The sequence below is a fragment of the Labrus bergylta genome, chromosome 16 (assembly GCF_963930695.1).
Source record: "Labrus bergylta chromosome 16, fLabBer1.1, whole genome shotgun sequence".
NCBI lineage: Eukaryota > Metazoa > Chordata > Actinopteri > Labriformes > Labridae > Labrus > Labrus bergylta.
Window position 1 is genome coordinate 25,976,131 of NC_089210.1, and position 22,302 is coordinate 25,998,432.

The 22,302-nt window shown below is 40.8% G+C and overlaps 1 protein-coding gene across 2 annotated transcripts in view; it reads left to right on the top strand.

The window, feature by feature from the left end:
• Window positions 1-21,835, top strand: part of pde4a (phosphodiesterase 4A, cAMP-specific) — a 51,896-nt gene extending 30,061 nt beyond the window's left edge. For both annotated transcript variants that reach the window (XM_020644227.3, XM_065964475.1), the window contains exons 2-15: window positions 448-633; window positions 1,042-1,078; window positions 1,254-1,324; window positions 2,107-2,156; window positions 2,907-3,019; window positions 8,208-8,301; window positions 8,431-8,594; window positions 9,028-9,126; window positions 9,218-9,382; window positions 9,508-9,607; window positions 10,427-10,581; window positions 10,718-10,840; window positions 17,356-17,538; window positions 17,745-21,835. In XM_020644227.3, coding sequence (XP_020499883.2) covers window positions 448-633; window positions 1,042-1,078; window positions 1,254-1,324; window positions 2,107-2,156; window positions 2,907-3,019; window positions 8,208-8,301; window positions 8,431-8,594; window positions 9,028-9,126; window positions 9,218-9,382; window positions 9,508-9,607; window positions 10,427-10,581; window positions 10,718-10,840; window positions 17,356-17,538; window positions 17,745-18,257 — 2,053 coding nt within the window. In that variant the 3' untranslated portion in view covers window positions 18,258-21,835. The remainder of the gene's footprint in view (window positions 1-447; window positions 634-1,041; window positions 1,079-1,253; window positions 1,325-2,106; window positions 2,157-2,906; window positions 3,020-8,207; window positions 8,302-8,430; window positions 8,595-9,027; window positions 9,127-9,217; window positions 9,383-9,507; window positions 9,608-10,426; window positions 10,582-10,717; window positions 10,841-17,355; window positions 17,539-17,744) is intronic.
• Window positions 21,836-22,302: the final 467 nt, after the last annotated feature.

Genomic DNA, 22,302 nt, shown 5'->3' on the forward strand with positions numbered 1-22,302 from the left:
TTTTGCCAAAGTTTGCTGATGACATAAGCAGTTTTAATATGCACCGTTGTCTATCCTTGTTGGGGATTTTTCCCTGAAGAAATCTGAATCAAAATGTAAAACCTCAATCACTCAGGCTGTCAGACAGACAGCTTTGGCCAAGGGACATGCTGTTAAAGATGTGGCTCATTTTGTTCACTTTAACATGACTTGATCTGAAATTTGACAGCAAAGTGTAATTCTCAGGGCATTCTGGCACCACAGAGACGCTGCTGCATCTGTCACATCTCTCTTTCTTCAACTTCCTCTCCTAAACACCAAAAACCTTTCAGCAGGAAGGACTTCCTTTCTTGTGTTTGGGCTTATCTTGCATCTATTTGTCATCACTGTGAGATACGAGAAGCAGAAGACAAACAGACACTTAGAGCAACAGTTGTAAACTCTTTTTTTCATCTCCTTATCGTTCAGCTTCGATTCAGAGAATGGTCCCTCGCCAGGCCGCAGTCCCATGGATTCGCAGGCGAGTCCCGGGTTGGTGCTCCACCCTTCTTTCCCTCAGAGCCAGCGCAGGGAGTCCTTCCTCTACCGCTCCGACTCGGACTACGACACGTCGCCCAAAACCATGTCACGCAACTCCTCCGTCAACAGTGAGGGGTAAGCATGAAGCCATCATCCTCGATCCGTCACGCGGCAGACTGAACTTAAACACATTTTTTCTTTTTTAAATCTTCAGTGTCCCCTCACAGACACACCACAGTAAGTGCACATTATCCCAATCAACAATGCAACTGTTGTTCTTGTAATTATGCAATCATTATGCTAATGAAATCATGATGAATCTCTTAACATTGACTGCTGTGCTCTGTCTCCTGGCTTGTTGAAACCACCCAAAAAAAACCCTTCCATATTGATTTCAGGGCTGTTTCTCTGTTTGTATCCACATAGGGCTCTGTAAACACGCAGCTCACAGACACAGCCTCTCATATAAACACTAACACCAAGTGCCTCAGCGGCCAGTAACACTCACATTCATCTTTTCTGTTCTCATCTCTTGCCCTGTAGGCACGCCGAAGACATGATCGTCACCCCTTTCGCTCAGGTATGTTTCCTCATGCACCTTCCTGACATGTTAAATTGCTGTAAATGACTAATACGGTGGCTAATTAGTGCAGTGAACTTGTCCCCTCTCCCTTCTCCCCACTCCTCCTGTTCCCTTTCTCCCCCCTTCCCTCCCACTTCTTCTGTCCCTCCTACACTGTCCATCCATCCCCCAGGTGTTGGCCAGCCTACGAACTGTAAGAAGCAACTTCACCATCCTCGCCAATGTCACAACACCCACTAACAAGTCAGTATCATGCTGTCAAACACCCCTCCCCCCACTTCCACTCGTCACGACTACCTGCTTAGTTTGCAGTGTGTGTTTGCCTGTGCCTCCCTCTCCTTTCTCCAGGGAAACACTTTAGCCATAATGATTAAAGAGTTTGCAGTTATCATACTATGCTCAAGGAAAATATGATCTGTAATTCTTTCTGGCGTCCCTCCAACTTGCTGGCTGAGGACCGAGAGCAGAGAACAACTTGCCTCGGCATGTGTGTGTCCCTGACTCTGTACCCAGACGACGGAGATGGTCAATAACGCTAAAATTATTCTTCTTTGAAATGCAGCAGAAAGAGGGAGCTTGAGTTGGCAGGCTTTTAGCGCCACGTCAATATGATATATAAAGCTGTGCTGTACAGAATTATCAGCATCTATAATTATGCTGTGTCTGGCTCTGAAAATGCATCTAACTACATATTATAAACCATGAGGGTTCCTAATAAATAGAATAATAAATGTTGAGCAGAACTCATATTTTGTGTTTCACTATTCAGGGTCCTTGAATATTGGGAATTTATATTCACACATTGGAGTTTTATGATAAAATAACTTTTTAAATAGACATGCAAACCTCTCTTTGTCTCTTTTTCATGTGCCTATTAATGAATAACATACATAGAAATAGTCATACCTCCTCTGTGAGCCAAGCCTTTTGTCCCCTCTTGTTGAAATGATAAATGCATGTTGAACCCCAGCAGGGGGCAGCAGCGTGTGCGTCTCCCTCTGATGTAATGCTGTGTTTGTCCACAGGAGGTCACCAGTGACAAGCCAACCCACTGTTCCCCAAGCTACACTCTCTGGTATGCTGTCAGCTAATTAAAAACTTGCGGTCCAAAGAGACCCACACTCCCCTCACACGGCCTTAAGGACACACTAAGGCTCCCACACTCCCCGAATGCATCTTCAGTAATGAAAATGACTGCAGCACAGACCATCATGTGCCTACTACTGAGGGTCCTCACATGAACTGAACACATTTTACGAGACTAAATACAGTTTGTATCACTCAACATGTAATGCAGAAACTAACTGTGTGTAAAGAAATGAGAATATCTCTGAACAGCCAGAAACTGAAGAATGCTGCAACATCTGTTTCTGTTAAAAGATTACAATACCTTTAAATATAACGTATTTCTCATCTAATCATACAGTTATAAGACAAGTATAGCCACATATTTAGACCTGCAAATCAATCATGGGCTAATAGATGTGTTTTAAATGTAAACTAAAACTTTATGTGGCTTCAGCTGATCATAATTTAAAAATATACATTGCTGTGGCTTTGTTTACAAATATTATATATGTAATATTTATATATCATATTATAACATTATATATAATATTTTCATGAAATCAGAAAAAAATACTTTGGGTCAGTTATTGTAAATGCATGCACTGGCTATAATAGATTTTTAAAAAAGGGCATAGCTCACAGTACATAGATATTTTTTCTAACAAGCCTTCAGTGCTTTAGCAATATTTTTTCTGCTCTGGTTTTATTGTTGTTCTGTGTATTCAGCATGTGTCTAATCCGCGCGTGTCATTCCCAGAGGAAACATACCAGCAGATGGCTCGGGAGACTCTGGATGAACTGGACTGGTGTCTGGACCAGCTGGAGACCATTCAGACCCACCGCTCAGTCAGCGAGATGGCCTCCAACAAGGTGTGCATATACCTGTCCACACACAAACATCTCTCACGGTGCTGATAGTTTGTCATCAAATTGGTAACTTGGCAAGCTTCTCGACGAATATATAAAACTTTTTTTTCATCACTGTATGGCACATTATTAATATAATGACAACTCATAATGAATAAACACATATATTATGATATTATAAATACCTAAATATATATTTTTTTATAACCTCATGACACTATTATCATAATAAACCCTGATAGTACAAATTAGATGGTGGAAAACTTCCTGTTTAAGCTTCCACTGTACAAATACGGCCTTATTTGCCTTATTTGTATTGTAGCTGCATACAAATAATGCAGCTAGAAAAGGGCACATAAATTACTATCATTTTAAAAAAAATAATAGGCTGGAGCATCAGCAAACATACTCATAAATGTGAGTGATTAGGATCTCTGCATTTTCCTCCTCAAACCTTTGTGTAAAACCTTCACTTTCAATCTTTACATATAAAGACAAAATATTGTAAGGAAAATGAAGTATGATTGTTGAATGAGCCATGTGCTGCAGAGGTATTTCGGTACATTTTTAGAGTTGTATATAAAAAAATAGTAATTTTTAAAAACATGTGTTTCTTATTTTGTTTGTTAATTTTTAGATAAAGTTGAATTAATGTGATATGCACCTCACATGTAGAAATCCATCTCTGGGTTTTTATGTCACTCTGTCTGTATTTGTGTAACTGTAAGAGTCGTAGGCTGGTTGTATTGAATTTTGGTGTTCATTTCTATCTATGCGCATGGGCAGGTTACGTTGAGATGCACACATCTGTATTTGTGGGAGACAGAAGGGAGGAATGGTGACACTGTGGGTATGGGGGACATGAGAGGGAGGGGGTCCTGATGCTGATGTCTCTGCTGTAACCTTGGTTGCTATCGAACAGCAGCAGGGTCTGCCCTTCTCTTTAAGCCATTGGCTTGCAACTCTGACCACAAGCCATGTGGTTTGGGCAACAACCAATCAAATGGAGGCGATGCTCCTTTAATAGTGTTCTTTCTTAAAGGGACAGTACCTTGTTTGTTTTATTCTACAAATTCTTCCCATGTTGCACTCAATAATTATTTATAGTGAGGTTCTTAGTTATTATCATTATAATAACTAAGAATCATTATTCAGGCTTTTGATGAAATGATTGAGAGAGAGATAACAGGGCTTGAATGACATAATGTATATGTATGTGTGTGTACAAATATGCAGAAAAAAAGTATCCTAGGCTAAATGGAGCCTGTTCATTTGGTGCTGCCTTTTATGTAGCTGCAAAATAAGCTACAGAAATCCTCTGCACTGTGCCTACATGGAGGTACACATGAATATTCCCACTCAGTCTCTCACTCATACTCACCCTCACTTACACACATATTCTCAGCAGACGTACATGCTGTCTTGTTGCACATGCGCATCCAGCCAGCCAGCAGAGGCAAGCACAGACACACACACACACACACACATGCATGCGCCTGCAGCCACACTGCCTGATTAGCTTGCGAGAGCTGTCTACAGCATCCAGGGAAATGGCGCAAGAAGCAGAGCATTGGAGGAAGAATGGCAGCCTAAAGCGGCAGGATTAGACCTCTGGCATTTTAGACAGCTGAGGCATGGATTGACTAGGAGCAGGGGACTGGGCAGCGGAGCCAGCCTGACTGACTGTGGGTTGCTGGAATCGGTGTGTGCAACAGCACAAGCGAGCTGATGCACCGGTAGGACTGGGCCGGGCCTGTGGATCCGTACCGTGGGGGAGGGGCAGTCGACGCAGGGAGAGGGAGCCTGTTTTTCAAGACCACAGCTCTGGTTTGATTCTTCAGCCTGATCGTCTGCTACAGGCCTGCTCACATCCCTCTCTGACTCTTTCTCCTCCTCCTATCCTCTCCATCCTGGTTGTCTCTGCTGCTACTGTCATCCGGTTCTCCCTTCCTCATTCCCAATGATCCTGCTGCCATCCAAGCTACCCTCACCCCCATCATTAAATTCTATGGTCATCTCTCCATCCTGTCGTCACCATCACTACATCCCTCTCACCTCCATTACCTAAATTTTTTATTACTGTTTGTCAAGCAGCTCTGCCCTCATTATTTTTTTCGTTTGCATATCTCTCACATTCCCACTCATCTCCTCCATTGGGTCCTCTCTGTGCCCTTCAGACGGTCCCTCAATCCCTCTCTGTTTCCCTCCATCTTCCCTGTTTTGGCTTCCATACACCCCTACCCTGCAGTGACTACATTTGGGTCAGTCTGCTCTGCAAATGGGATAAGATGTAGTCTCCACAGCAGCCAGATCCAGGGGGCTCCTGGTCTGCCCATCAGGGGGACCCTCATCTTTGGACAACATTTAGGCTGGAGCCTGTCTCTGGACTGACTGGGGGGTCTGCTTTGGGGTGCTGCATGTAGGCAAGGACTGTTTTCAACAACAACCCCTACCCTCACCCCCTTCCCCTGTTCCTTGGTCCCCCATCTCGGGGCAGCCGTCACTCTGGAGAGTCCCGGCTTGACTGGTTGTGGCCTCTCCCCACACACCCTGACGACGCCCTCATGCCACTGGGGCACCTGCAGTGCGCCCACCCCGCTCCACTACCGCACCTCTTGCCTGTGCCATCGGCCCAAACCCCCTGTCACCCTCAACATGGGTGTGGTGGAGGCCATTGACCCTGCACCATCCCCTTGCCCCTCGCCCGTACCAGGAGGTTACAGGCTGCCCCGCTCCTCCAGCTACAGCCCCCTGCAGGGGAGGGCAGGGGCAGAGCTGGACCTTGATGCGGCTGCTGGAGGGGTTCTGGATGGGGGTGGGACAGCGGCAGAGCGCAGGACACCCTTAGTGGACCTGTTCTGTGAGACCTGCTCCAGGCCCTGGCTCATCGGTTGGTGGGACCAGGTAGGACTGGGAGAGTTTGCAGAGGGCAATGAGGCCTGGCAGTGGCCATCTTGGATAAATGTTTTGACTCTTCAATTGTTATGGCAACATTTATGCATGTGTGAACAACTCATCTATTTGTGCTTACTTGCTGGTTTTACTCCAACCATAATCTGTTTATGAGTTGAATGTCTGTTAGGGAGAACATTACAGTACAAGGTGCTTCATGGAGAATAGTTTATGATATACTAGATAAAATCTGATGTGTTCAAGGAAGGTTTTATGGGTCAGACAGTGGCTTTGTGAGAAACTGTGGGTGGTGGGTATATTCCTGTACATTTTTAAATAAATCCATGAAGGGGAACAGTGATAAAGGCACAGAGTTAATTAACTCTTCTCTGTGTTTCCACATTGCCGCAGCACTGTAAACAAAAAAAACAATATCACTCTCATTCTTTGTCCTTCCATACTGGTCTATATTCCTCTCCTCTGAGAAAACACCAAGATGCTCCGAACACAAGAAATAGCTTTTGGAATTTTTTAAGTAATCTTGCTGTCTTCACTGCAGGTATTTTGCAGTGTCACATAATGTCCGTTTCCATCCTCCACACCTGCGTCCCACATCCCACTGCCTTTCTCTCCTGCTACTCTGAGGCTGGCCTCAATAAAGACTCAAGGAAGCCAAGCATATTGTTGTTGAAGGACAATGCTTATTGTCCCAGGATTGAGTAGATGTTTTATTTTCTTTCTTTATTCCTCAGGTGTGCCACAAAACATCCTTAAAAATATATGAGGTTTGACACTGCGTGAGTTTTTTTCTCACATGTCAATTATGCAGTCGATTTGTTGTCCTTTCACCATGTTAGTTAAGTCAATTCCGGGTTTTGTCGTTCCTGCTATTTTGTATGGTATGTTGACCTTTTGATACATAAGTTGCTTCAGTGCTCATTTTTTTGAATTATGAATTCATTCAAAATACAGGTTAAGTTCAGAGGAGTGTCAAATTTAGCATGTTTAGTATTCAGTTCCAAGTTGAATGTAATAACTGGATGCATAGTATTTTTTCATGAGCCTACATTTAGGTAAATAAAGATTTCTGGTCCCCTACATGTGCAGCTAGCAGTTAGCATTTGTGGTCATTTCAGTGCAACGTTAGCATGTCTGCTTTATTAGTCAGTGTTAGAGGGAGAGTGCTGTTTGTCCTGGCACTCGGACTGGCACCGTGGAAGTGTTGGTTGGCAGCTATGACTCAGCTTTACATTATAACAGAAGGGAAGAATGAGAGCGAGAGCAAGAGAGAGGAATAGGTTTGGGCTGATCCTTCTGTCTTAAGTGTGCCACTGGGCTTGACTTGCTTTCCTGATGACTGACTCTAAAATTTGATGTTTGCTTGCGCAATCATAAAACAAAGGCCACACCAGACGGCATGGGTCAATAAAGAGATTTGACTGAATGTGCAGGAGTGAGGACAAGGGAGGATTTTGGGGCTCGAGGGCTGCAGCGAGGAGAGTTGTTTACCTCGGGAGAGAGGGGAGGAACAGAAATAAGAAATAGACAGATGTAGAGAGGGAACAAAGCAGGAAGGGAGGGTTGACCTTGGTAAAGGTCAGAGACACCTGCCTACTCTCTCAGATTGTCACCCAAGCAGCCACCGCTCTCACATCAAGCTGAAGGACTGACTATGAGGAGGCAGTTGCCACGGCAACCGCTCTGGTTGCCATGGGGATTGTTATGTGTGAAAGATCAGTCAGTAGGACACAGACCGAGGGGTCTTGTCCAAATCGCATTGTACCTTTGAATGACTTGTGCGACAGATGGCTTCCAAGCCTCCAAACACAACCGTTGTTAAAAAATATTATACAAAGGCTGAGGGAAAATTGAAGAACAGTGTTTTCTGTCTGCAGGGATAATGTATTCACTTAATCACATTTTCGCTTGTACTGCAAAGACCTGCAGACTGGTTGTCCATGACAACCACTGGAGAAAAATATTTTAAACAAACTACATTACTGCGTATTGAAAATAAATGACAATCAATTGAAAGAAGTGTGAGTTGTTCTATTGAACAGTATGTTCTCAAAAGAGGAGGGATGATTAATAATTTATTTTCTCATCCTTAAGTGTATAAAGTGAGATTGAGGATTATAATCCACTGTATCATATTTGACTCACAGAAATGTTTTTATATTTATTAGAACAAATGGGATCCTATGCATAATGTTGATTATTCTGCTGATGTCTTTATTTTGGAGAATTTTGTGCTTCTACTTTGTCACACACCTCTTGTCTCTATCTCTCCTCCCATCAGTTCAAGAGGATGTTGAACCGGGAGCTGTCCCATTTGTCAGAGATGAGTCGCTCAGGGAACCAGGTGTCAGAATACATCTCCACTACCTTTCTAGGTAACACAAACCTGCCATGCTCTGATGACCAACAGCTGTAGCAAATCCTTTATGGCGCATGTGCCTGTAGCCTGAGCCAAGCACAACACAAGTCTCTATTCTGACTGACCTCCATCTTGCCCCCAAAAGATAAGCAGAATGAGGTGGAGATCCCATCCCCAACTTTGAGGGAGCGGGAGAAGCCCATGTGTCATATCAGTGGTGTGAAGAAGCTCACGCACAGTTCCAGCCTTTCTAACTCCACCATGCCTCGCTTTGGGGTAAAGACTGAACATGAGGATTCATTAGCCAGGGTAAATATTTCTTCAATTGTCGCATTTGTTATTAAGGGATGAAATTGATTTTTTCTGTCTTGCTGCAAAAAACTCTAGCGAGAGAACAACAGTCTTAGCTGACAAGCCTTTTTCTGACCATCTGAATGCCATTGTCTTACTCTAAATATAATAACAGACCAACACATGTTTAATGTCTCCTCAAAAAAAATGTTAAGCACTAGAGCAGAAACCAATTGCATTATTCCAAGACTTAAAATACAAAAAGATGTCAAGAATTATAACCAGTTGAATGTTGTAAACTTTAGGTTCCATGCAACTCAGTACAAATCTGATAAATGTAATTATTTGACAACAAACATCAATGGTAACATGGATCTTTGCAAATAAGATGGGTGACACTATGCTAACTGGTTTTAATAATGTTTGCTAATGCTGTCTGTTGTGCCTTCAGGAGCTGAACGACTTAAACAAGTGGGGCCTTAATATCTTTCGTGTGGCAGAGTTCTCTAATAACCGACCCCTCAGCTGCATAATGTTTGCCATCTTCCAGGTGAGAGGAACTGCTTTGACTAGCACCTGAATGGTAACACGTTGCTTGACTTATTGATGTCCATGGCACCTGTGTACTATCTCTGCTGCAGGAGAGAGATCTACTGAAGACCTTCCGAATCCCTGTGGACACTTTTGTCACCTATGTGATGACCCTGGAGGACCACTACCATGCCAATGTGGCCTACCACAATAGCCTCCACGCTGCAGATGTCACTCAGTCCACTCATGTCCTGCTATCTACACCGGCTCTAGATGTAAATACCTCGACTGATCTGCCAAAATTCAAATGGACAGACTCTCACAAACACAAGGCCCTCTTCAAAGACTATAAACTGCGCCTTAACATTTTCCCTTTTTCTCTTTCTCTTCTCACCATAAGGCTGTGTTTACTGATCTTGAGATACTTGCTGCACTATTTGCTGCTGCCATCCATGATGTGGACCACCCTGGAGTGTCCAACCAATTCCTCATAAACACAAGTGAGTCCAAATCACATTTAAGAAACACACAGACATATTAATCATAAAAGTGGGAAAACAGGGGACACCATGATGGCAGTGACTCTTTTTATTTCTTCTATTTAAAAAAATAATATTTTTGGGGCTTTTTGTGCCTTTATTGTAGAAGAAAGTGGATAGAATTCAGGGAGAGAGAGAGTGGGGAATGACATACGGGTAAGGAGCTGCAGGTCGGATTCGAACCTGGGCCGCCCTCTTGGAAGACTACTGTATGGCCTCCGTACCACTACGCTACCTGCGCCCTGATGGCAGTGACTCTTAAAATACAACTTTTGCTAAAAATCAAAATGTCCTAGGTTTGATTAAACCTCATGTATTGCATACAACCAAAAAAAGTGCTCCTAAACAAAGAACAAGAACATTTAAATCATAACATAAATTGTCTATAAAATCCCTTTTCCCCAAAAAAATAAATAGGTAGGGCAGGTCCATTCACTTGGTCAGTTTCAGATAAAGCCACTACTCTGAGTCAGTTATTTTCAGAACATCTTGTATTAACTTTCTTTTTACCAAGAAAAGTTGTTTTCCTTGCGTTTTTAGATTCCTTTTTAAAATTCTTGTGTCAATCTTTGTGCAATTTTTTACATGAGTTTCCTTGTTATTATGTGTTTGAGACCTCTATACCGTGTTTTATCTACTTTTTGTGAATCAAAGATCTGAAGAGTATGTTTAAGGCAGCACAGTCTTTTTCTATCACTAATGGTGAAATCATGTTGCTGCAGATGAGGTGATATATTTACTGTGTTTTGACCAATGTCTGTCCTTTGGTGCTTCCTTCAGACTCAGAGCTAGCCCTGATGTACAACGATGAGTCTGTGTTGGAGAACCATCACCTAGCTGTGGGCTTCAAGCTGCTCCATGAGGACAACTGCGACATCTTCCAGAACCTTAGCAAGAGGCAAAGGCAGAGCCTGAGAAAACTTGTAATTGATATGGTGAGTGTAGACAACACAATCTTTCTGAATCATGAGAACTATTACCTTGCACATAGTTCTCTTTATCTGCTCCCATAGTTCTCCTTCCTTGCCCAACAACCATTATGAAATATATCCATATCAACTCTCTTTCCAGGTTTTGGCAACAGATATGTCTAAACACATGAGTTTGCTGGCAGACCTCAAAACGATGGTGGAAACCAAGAAAGTGACGAGTTCTGGAGTACTGCTGCTCGACCATTACACTGATCGGATACAGGTGAGATGTCATCTTCAAGTTAAATAACTACAATTAAAATTCAGCGATTCAGCAGATGTTTTGATTTCTTAGTTACAAAAGAACTGAACATGACTAAGGATGTATTGAATGTAAGGGTGTAACGGTTATTTGTCCCCATCCGTGACGGTATGGATGTCAAGGTTCTGTGCATGAAGTCTTTCAACAAATACATCTGAGGGAAGAAAAAAGGCAATCACATGGCGGTATCTACACCCCAGTCCGGGTGGCTGTAATGCTTGTAGCTGTTTCCAAACAATATTTACTCTTTCCCCGCCATTGACAAGATTTTGCAGTAGACAAATGCAGTAGATCTGCTTGCTATAAATCAGTTATTTAGGAAAACTTTGGGTTTCAAGTCGATATGTCATTGATAATGCGTCAAAAATGCTAACTGATATTAGTTGGCACCATCCACACGTGCCAATCTACGCAGCTAGGTGAAAAGAATAGGTGTCCAACAACTAATCCCTGCTGTTTACCAAAAAGCCTCTGGATGGGGTGCTGGATAACCTAGCGTCTATGTTGTGCGCCTGATGTACTGAGGCGGTAGTCCTCATCACAGCAGCCAATATGGCAAAAATGTCCCAAAAAATAAGCCTCTGGATGTGAAAGCAGCAAGAGGGTCGAAGACATTATACCAAAGCTAGTTACATATAGGCCTACATACATACAACAGCTATGTGCCCAGTAGCTGATCCTGGATTCAAGTGTGTATTAATAGTGCCCAAACCTTGGTTCAATATCACAATCCATGTGCACATAATCCAGTTCATGATCCGCCCTTCACTGGTGTACACGAGTGGTGATTAAGCTCGAATTGTCCACTTTACCTGCTGTTGCACTAGCAACAGATGGATTGACCTCCTGTGCCTTTGCTAACTATCACAGGTAGTTCTAAAAGACACTGAACAAACTGTAACTTGTCTAACTGTCAGTTCAAAACAAATGAGAGAAACCTAGACTCATGCATTTCGTTCATTTTGCTGATCTTTTCCTGTTGTACCGAACTCATGCTAAACTGTTACCCAAACACTTGAGGTACAAACCGTGACTGCAGTGTACCGTTGTACCCCTAATTGGTTGAAATGATAGGTTACACTAGCAGGTTACAGGTTAGGTTCAAAAGGAGGGCTGAGCAGGATGTAAACATTGTTTTGGTATGGCTGATGTAAAAGGTCACTGGCGGGTTTAAAGGTTGATTCATACCACTACGTCAAAAAGTGTTTGAACCTTTGTAGAATGTGGCTCTCATGTAGAAGATATGGCCTTGTCATAACTTACAGTAGCGGTAAAACTGTGAATATAGAAGCTGCAAGAGCTGTGTGTGTGTCTGAATGTTTTGCAATTTCTTCTATGTGTTCTGTGCTTGGACTGTAGGTTGGTAATGAAGAGTTAATTCCTGTTTTTTATATGTTTAGATGTAAAGTGACTAGTAGGTTCCAAATGTTTGAAATTTCTACAGTTAATAACTTCAGCCAGCAGCTGTAACATGCCTGTAATGGCTACAATGTAATGGCTACAATGTAATCCTTTGGGGCAATTACAGACAGAGACACAATAGGCACCCGCTCTCTAACTTTAGACAATGTGTCAGCAACTCACAGAGTTTTTAGTCACAGACTAAGATTTTGCAAAGACTGGAGATCTTACAGGGTCACTAACTGCAAGACTTCAACAAGTTTCTTTTTGAGATTATGACCCATAATGTATAAATTGTCTACATAAATACCATTAGGCCAACTCATTCAAATAAAATGAGAAACCCTAACTATATGGACGTATTTCTTTTTTTTTTTTTTTTTACATCTTATCGTTTCTATCTGATGAATAAGATGAATAGTTTTTGCAAGTCCCTGTAAATATAAGACAATTCTCAGTCAAAGAAACATATACAATTAAAAAGAAATCCTGAAATATAATATAATGTAAACTTTTTGACTTTTTAAAACTTTTTAAAAATCTTATTTGAAGGGCCTTTAAAGTTGTGAGGGTTTAATAATCCACTCCCACTCCGCGGTAAGAGGTTTTTAGATGGCACACAATGTGGCAGACACTCCACGTGAGCGCACAAATGGAGTGGAAATGGAAATGTGTCGGGAGAGGTTGTATAGAAGGGTTTGAGAAAGGCCCTATAACTCCACATTCCTTCACCTCCTGCCATGCTTACCAGTTTGCAGATTCCTGTTCGGTGAGGGCAAGACCGCTCCTATTGGTTGTTGACAATGGTAACATAATTGAACATCACAATTCGCATACGACGTGACTAAATATCATTTGGTGTTAGGCCAGCATAAGGTGCTTGTTTTTGTGATTCCAAGTTTCTGAAAACACCAAGAAAAGCATCCCTCCAGTTTTGAAACCTGTAGGTAAACTCTAAGTAAAAGAAGGCAGGGTCTTACTCTGCACACTGAAGGAAAACAAGCTGCTGCAACGCTGCAAAACTCTGGTGGTACTAAATCAGGTTGTATTCAGTTGAGTGCTACTGTAGAAGCTCAATTAGGTGTGTTTTTTTGGTTTAATGAGTGGGACCTGTTGTATGTTGTCTTGATTTGTCTAGGGATGATGATTCAGACACTTAGCAATGCTGTGTTACCACTTTTTGGGGAAATTATAAAACATGCTAGTCTATCTGCTGTCCACAACGAAATGCACCCCAAATCTCTTCCTGCAGCAAGTCCTGAGCATTTGAAAGCTTTCATTCAAATGCGCATCTAAAAACACATCCCAATTTAAAAACTGTAAATCGTAACAGAATGTGAAGATTTGCAAAAGATCTAAAACGTATTTTTGATTTTAAAAAAAGAGCAAAAGACAACGTAACAAATTTTGAAACTGTGAAATTACATCATTTTTTTGGAGAATGACATTCTCATATTTAATTTGATGCTGACAGAATGTTTTTTAAGAAGTTGGGACAGTGGCAACAAAAGACTGGAAAAGTTGTGAAATGCTTAAAAAAAAGCTGATGGAACATTTTACAGTTAATGAGGTTATTGAGGTTAGTAACTTTATTCTGTATGAAAACAGCAGTCTTTGTGAGGTAAAGATGGGGAGGGGTTAACCCTTCTATGAAAGATCGAACAGGCAAATAGTGCAAGAATATAAGAACAAAGTTGAGTGCAACTGCAACATGCACATAGTACTGTTAAGCCCACCCCTCTTAGACAACATGCATTTGTTTACAAGCAGGTGGTGCAAAGTTGGCAAAAATGTTAGACACACAAGAAGCTTAGAAACCATGCTGACTGACAAGGTACAGTAATACAACCAGATTTTGGGTGAATATGCAAGTGTTTTCATCCTGTTGTTTCCATTTGGAATATGTGTATGTGTATTCAACTGTTACCATGGTATCTATGGGCTGTGGCTAAATTCCTACATTGGAGAGGGTGACGTATTATGCTAGTTAAGATAGGTTTGTAAGATTCCCAACTTACAGCATATCTGTTGTGAATAATATGGGCTGGGGTGTACACACCTGGTCACTCCCTCTTTTTATTTTTTGCCTTATCCGTCACCGTCTTCTTCCTCTGAGCCGCCATATCAAACCGTACAGATACGGGCTAACTGGCTTCTATTTTATGACTGAAGGCTTGTGTGTGTGAACAACCAAACGCCATACACACTTCTTGCAAGTTGATCGCATCTGATATAATGAGGGTGCATTAGTACACATGGAATGGTTAAGCTGCACCAAAGTGATGGCGCAATTAGTGCTGTATACCATATGCACGGATTTTGGAGTAATGTTTTCTGCCAAATAGACAACTTCTTTTTCAGGAAAGGTCTTAACCCACAGTCTGCATGTATTACATCAGTATATGGCTCCATTTTAAAAAAGAGTCCAAATGCTATTTGACCTGCCTGCAGTCTGTAAGAATGGTAAAAACACTCCTCGTTCAAAACGACTGAAATTGGTCTCAGTTCCCAAACTCTTAAAGACTGGTGTTAAAAGAAGAGGAAATGCAACAGTGTTATACATGACCATGTCTTAACTCTTCATCAAATTCAAAACAGATTACCAAAAACAATTACGTTTTTTTAGTTTTAACATTTTATATGTTGTCTTTTTGCTGTTTTGAATTCAATACAGGGTTTCAATGCTTGGAATGGAACCACAACAGGGTCTCACCCTGAAAGGGTTACTCTGTGATACCAGCTTCTCTCTAAAGAAATTACAAAAACATATAGATGTTGCAAAAAAGATTTTACTGATTTGAAAATATTTTTTCTTCTACTAAAGAGCTCACAGTTGGAATCTACAGTTAAGAGCTGAGACCATAACAACAGTAAACTATTTTCCTTTCTTAAAATGAGACTGCCGCCGCGACCTGATCTCGGATAAGCAGAAGACAATGAATGGATGGATGGAAAATGAGACTAATTAGCTTTAATACTCACATTAAGCTGACCATTTCCAATGATGGTCTGACTGGATTACCCGCAAAGTTTTGAGCAGCACGTGATCCACAAACACCAGACTTTTCTACGTTTCATCTCAGTTCTTATTTTGCACGTATGAGCTAGTTACAGGTGACAACATTCAGAAATGTATCATCAGTAACGTAATTTCCTGCACTAGTTAAGTAGGTAGCTGCAAGCTAAGATAAAAAAAACTATGTTACAGTGTGCTGTGTTTGTTCCAAAAACTGAAGATAAAGCCCCTAGAGTCATACGATTCCTTTGGTGTTTTGTCTTACTACACCGTAGACTGTAATTATGGATGAAGCCTGAGTGAGGTCACCACCAGCAACTCTGGGCCCCGTGAAAAGATATCACATTGGGCCCCTACTACGGCCCAAACTAACCCAGAAAATTTCTATGACCATCACACAAATGACCCATAAAAACTTTGAACAACTATGCTTTGTTTTACACCCTGAAAATGGAAGATAAATAATCACTGTAATATTTCCTCATAGCTTAAAAATTATTTAAACTTCGTAATATTTGCACCTTTCAGACATTTGAAACATTTCCAGCAGCATTATTTTACTTATTAACTTGCTATAGTTAATGTTCTAAAGGCTTTTATTGTCTTAAGTGATCTTATTGGTTAGCTTATTGAATTTAAATTCTACTGGCATTAATGATAAACATACAATAAATCTGAATTAGATTCTACCATACCTTTAAAATGAGGCTGTAATAGTTCTTCTCTGTTCTGACTTCACTTTAATTCTTCTTACACTGCATTATCATTTGTCTCAGCTGACGTTCAAAATATTGTTTTTTGGGCAAAAGCAGCGGACTCAGTTTTGCTGCTAGCGCGACAACATTGGTATCATATGAATTGACAGTTTAGAAAGAATCTGTTGATATCAAATGTGTGTGTTTTACCGCGATGTAATATTTTTACAAAATAGGGTCATATGAAATCGTATCTATGAAGGGGATTCATATGGTGAATTTATGCATAAAACACAAATTTAACAAAACGATATTCTTGGCTTAATCTGGTTTAATCAGCAGCCTGCCACATCTCTCCCTCTTGACTCGACTGACTGACAGACAAAAGAGGGGAGAGGGGCCTTTCAGACAGACTCCACAATTTTTTCCAGAAAGGAATTCTGAATGTTTGTTTATTTATTCAGACAATTTTAGTCATCTTATTGCGGTTATAACTTAGAGAAAAAAAGCTAAATAAGAAATAGATTTTTATTTATTTTGTTTCATCCCGCCAACAAGCCAGCTACCATCTTAACTGGCGAATTTGAAACTCTTTCCCCTGTTGTCATCCTCTCTTTTCTCTCAGTAAATGGACTGAAACCAAATTAACCGGACTTCTGCAACCATATGCTTTTTTTAGTAACGGTTTGTTCTTCTTAGCAACAGTGATCAATCAATGTATAGCAGACCGTTGCTATGCTTAACTGGCCAATCAGAATCAAGTATTAAACACAGCTGTGCAATAAATGTATGTAATAGCTGCCAGGTGTATGTGTCAGATGAGGTGTGTTAAAGCATACTGCCAAAACAGCCCTTTTCTTTTCTTAAGTCATTTTCCACTGCAGAGATTCACAGTGAGTGATACCTGAGGCTGTTCAAATTAAGATCAGAAAGGACTTCTCATGTTCAAGACAAGGTCAGCAGAGATCAGAGGCAAAACTTCATCCACAGAGGGCTACAAAATCAATGCAAACCAATAGTTTCTCATAAGATCAATGTAGGTGACAGAATTGTAACAGGGAGAGAAGATGTTGCAGTTTTGCTTGGCTTTTTAGAGGAAGAAGAGTGCATTTGAGGTGTGACTGGAAAGTAATGTGAGAAAAGGGAGGAAAGAATTGAATGAACTTGAAAGAGGTGGTTAGATACAGGTTTTCACCACGTACTTTCAGCTGCTTAAAAAAAATTGTTTTAAAAGCACAAATGTTCAGATTACCATGGGGAGAGATGAGGACACGGTGAGGTGATCGTCATGCATATTTAAGTCAGTGTTAATAACTTATGAAGTGTTAATGCAGTGTGGAACGTGTGACTGTGTGTTTGTGCAGGTGTTGAGGAACATGGTGCACTGTGCAGACCTGAGCAATCCTACTAAACCCCTGGCCGTTTATCGACAATGGACAGAGAGAATCATGGAGGAGTTCTTCAGGCAGGGAGATAAGGAGAGAGAGCGAGGGATGGAGATCAGTCCCATGTGTGATAAACACACTGCATCTGTGGAAAAGAGCCAGGTAAGTGAGCATGTCTGATGTATGACTCTGTAGACTACTGGATAATGCTGTAGGTGGGGTGCTAACGACATTTTCAGAGAGCGATCTGACATCTCTGATCACAGCAGTCATCCTCGTACATTTTTAATGCTAATTATGTTGGGATGAAATGACACCACTGTGCTTGTTCTTGTCATGCCAATCATGCTCTGTTTTTGTGGATGTAGGTGGGCTTTATCGACTACATTGTCCACCCACTGTGGGAGACATGGGGGGACCTTGTGCACCCTGATGCCCAGGACATCTTGGACACCCTAGAGGACAACAGGGACTGGTACCAGAGCACTATACCACAAAGCCCCTCCCCTCCTCCTGTGGGCCAAGATAAGGAGCTAATTGACAAGTTTCAGTTTGAGCTCACCCTCGAAGACAGCTCTCCGCGAGAGGAGGGAGATGAGGGTGAAAAGTCAATGCTAAACCACGTGGAACAAGACTGCAGTCAAAGGGAGGAGGAGGAGGAAAATAAAAAAGAGGAGGAGGAAAACACAATGGTAGAGGAGGAAAACGAGGACATAATAGAAGAGGAAGATGAAGTGGCAATGGAGGAAGAGGAAGCTGAGGAGGAGCAAGAGGAGGAGCTAAAAGCTCAGCTGGAGGTGAGATCTGAAAAGGAGAGACTTTCTGACACAAGTCCTGTAGAAGAAGAGGAAGATTCTTCTTCACAAGCTGAAGATACATGAGTTCTGCTCCTGTATCTCCCTCTTCACTTGCACACATTATCTTGTTCATCCTTGGCCAAACCAAGAACAAAAATAAGACTGCAAAGACGATGCAGACCTTTAAATATATATTTTCAAAAAGGGAATAAATCAAAATTGCTCAAAGAGAAGGTAATTACACAGCAACTGTAGATTTGGAATGGGACAAGTCCTTGGACTTATTTCACAACGAACTCTGAACCAAGAGGAATTTAGGAGATTTAAGATGGGCACTAAAGACAGCGTAGCACTCTGGTACTGGAATGCACACACATAAACACACATCAAGTCACACAAGATCACACATGGTAGGGTAATGTGTTGAAGTGCAGGCATCAGTGCATTTCCACAGCTGAGACCAATGCACAGGACACACACACACACACACACACACACACACACACACACACATACACACACACACACACTTGACTTTATGTTTATGTGTGTGCATAAGGGCCATTGATCATGTAATGAATCTCTTTGGAAAAAGCCATCTCTCAATGGAGTATTAACTAGTGTTCAGTCAGTATTAGTAATTCATGTTCGTTAGAACCTCAACAGAAACTGTTCTCCTCAGAAAAGCTACATGTCCGAAGGGACTTTTTTTTTCCATTTCTGTCGGAAAAAAAAAAGAATATCCACAGAGTTGGAGGAGAGAGGAAGGAGGGTACAGAAGGAAAGAAGGATGCTGCGATGAGGGGGCCGCCTGGTCCCACACCCCTTTTTCCCTTTACGAGGCGAGTGCTACTGGTGCAAGATGGCTCTGTGCCTTTCAGAAACACCAGCTTCCTGAATGGAGCTGTCGTGAAGCAATGCATTGTGGGCTGGGAGTGTCTGATTTGTTATAATTTTTTGATTGTCTCTTGTTAACGATCTCTCACTGTTCATGATATCGTGGTGTGTATCTCACACGTACAGTTACTGTGGTGATATGTTTTAAGCTGTAAGTCTTCCTTTTGTTGCTCTTCTGGTAATATAAAAACTCAGAACTCTAGATGCAGAGCAATCACTACCCGCCACCACAACCACCAGTGGTTCTCATTTTCAGCTTATGTTTTTTTCTTATTAGAATTATTTAAAAAAAAAAAAATTCAGAGAATAAGCCATGTGATGCTTTGAAGCATATTTTTTGCCTAATATTCTATTTGCTGGATATGTTCAAGGGGTACCGATTTATTTCATGAGCAGAAACAAATTCTCAACCGCCATCTCACACCCTCTTGCACTGTGTGTTTATGTCTCCAATGATTCTCACCAAAGTAAAGGATGAGAAACTCTGGCAGTTTGACAGTGGAAGAAAGGATTGGAAGGAACTCAGAAATATTTGAAAATCAGGGAGGTAGAATGTCAAGAGAAAGAAGTGCGACTTGGCCAAAAGGAGGTCCGGCAGTCCCTAATCATCCTTGTTATGTTTGATGCTTTTTGCCTTAATGTGAGATGCAGGAAACATACCTGCCAGTATGTAGATTTATAAGATATATAATAGATATCCTAGTATATTTATATCACGTCTGTATGCTTATTTCTGTGAGTATCAGTGTGTCTATACACAATGTATCCAGCATTGCATTTGGATGGAAAATGGAAACATTGCTGACAATAAGTTTTTATGCAGTTGCTTTGCTGGGACCAATGTAAAGAATGTGTTTCAATCATGACGGTAAATGACGATCTTTGAACTACCTGGAGGCATGCAGAGGAAATAAAAGAGGGTATTTGCAGGAGATTAGAGGGGAATAAGGATGTCCTCTCTTAGAAAGTGACCAGATAATAATTTACTGACATGGTGTAGTTGATGCTTTTTTTTTGTTCGTTTGCTTGTTGGCTTATTGTGTTGTCATGAGCAGGCTATTGAGTAACCAAAAAAAGAGAGAGAACAGGACGTTAAAGATATTGTCATAAGTGTAATTTTATTCCCTCACTGGCATCACCACACCTCGTGAGTCGTGAATGGTGTTCGGGATTTGATTAGCACAGCTTCAATAGGTCACAGGTTTGTTTAGGTGTTTGTTTTTCACAGGGTAAAAAAAAAACAATGAATAAAAAAACATAGGTGTGGTTGTTTTGAAGGTAAAAGCGAGTTTCTGCAGGTCAGTAACTGAGTTTATCTGAAGACACCACAGCTCGGTGCAACAGAAACCTGTGTGTTTGACCTGCTCCATCGCAGGATGGGGCAGAGCTGCGGGGCCACCACACAGGCTTTCTTACTGGTAATGGGAATTCAGGATTACTACTAGGATTACTTAAAGGTTCCCATATGCATCGGCCTTTTACTTTAACGATGTTGCTTTGTTTTTGTGGCTTCATGTTATATCATAAGCTATAAAAACGTTACTATTTAATTGCCATACAAACACAATACTGTAGCAATTGTTTCTTATTAAGACAATTATTCAACTGATTGATTGCTGCCATTCTTTTTAAATGATGAGAAGAAAACCATGGTAAGTGTTTTCTTTGAACAGTTTGTGTACAGTTTATTTTTATATCATTCTGGTGGATGGTCTGGAAAATAAATCAAGTATTGATGATAGCTATAAGCATTACCACTCTTGTATATAATGTAATATTGGAATGTAAATGAGAAATTTATCCAAGTCAAAATGATGACAAATAACTACTTAGGGTTGTTAAGTGAACCACAGAGGCCCTGCAGGCCAACCCCCCCCCCCCCCCCCCCCCACCTTGTTACTTCTATGATTGTTTTTGTTCACTTGTTGCTTACATTCTGTCACTATTTTCTGTGTCCACATTTCTGATTCAAATCAAATATATTTGTACCAGCACTTTATTTCATCAGGTTTAGAGACAGGCGGTGATTTTCAGGTAGTGTGGGGTCTCTGCTGGTGGTTTGGTCATTGGAGGTCACCTGTTGATTATATTCCATTGGGCCGAGTCACAAACCTTCATCATGCAGTCGTCAACGTTTACCTTTTTTCTAGTGGTATAAACAAACATACAAAACATTGTCAATTACTAGTCCATGTGAGATTAAACTCATTTGACTGATGCGGTCAAATGTAAACTGATGAAGTCACATCAGATGTGATATGTTTAAAGGAATCAAATGTGTCCTTATCCAACTTGGCCATTTCTAGTACTATCAACACCTCCTTTTCTTAGTAACTTTAAATCACTAGCCTGATAGCCTAAATGTTTGTCCAATGGCGACCAAACTAGCTGGTCACCATCAAGTTACTTTGTCGTCGACTGAATCCTTCTGTGTAAAATTCTCTGGGCTTTAATACATATGTTTGTTCACAAGTAAGAAAGGTTATACAAGGGGAAAACAACATTAAATGATTGTAATATTTGTAAATGATCTTGTTGTAATGTGTAAAATGTGTCCAAGTTATTTTTTATTATATTATTTTTATGAGAGTTTTCCTCTTTAACAGAGCTGAGGTGTCATTTTGTGAATAAATGCATTTAATAAGCAAACATCTATATATAAAACAATATTATAGTATATCAGTATATTTTTCTTTTATTTCACTGTTCGGTACTGTAAAGTGTGTTAAAAATACAAATAAAGTAAGATTTTTATATTAAATGCATCACCATTGTCATGTTTGGTGTCATAAGAGTTTTAGTGCAATACATTTTTGGAGGTTCTTAAGAAATAGACTGTCATTATTTAACTTCTTTGCAGGCTTTCATAAATAAAGTTAATTGATAAGACTAGATGCTGATAGTGTAATCATATTTTGAGACTATACAGCATTAATTGGTGCTTGTTTCAAGCCTCATTTGCTTAAACTGAGGGTTGTAACCACTAAAATGAGTCTTGTTTCTGACATTGTGCAATTTGTGGGCCTAAAACTTTATGTAAAACCTGGCCCAAATACTAACATATGATGTCACTAATGATATAATATGTTGGCAGAAAATGTGATTTTGTGAAAAACATGTACATACATTTGGATGATTATGGTTCATTTAAATAGACAATAGTACAATTGGAGGTTATTTGTATGGTTTTTTTTTGTACGTCAGTTTCAAATAATGTGTAGGTGAAGCATGT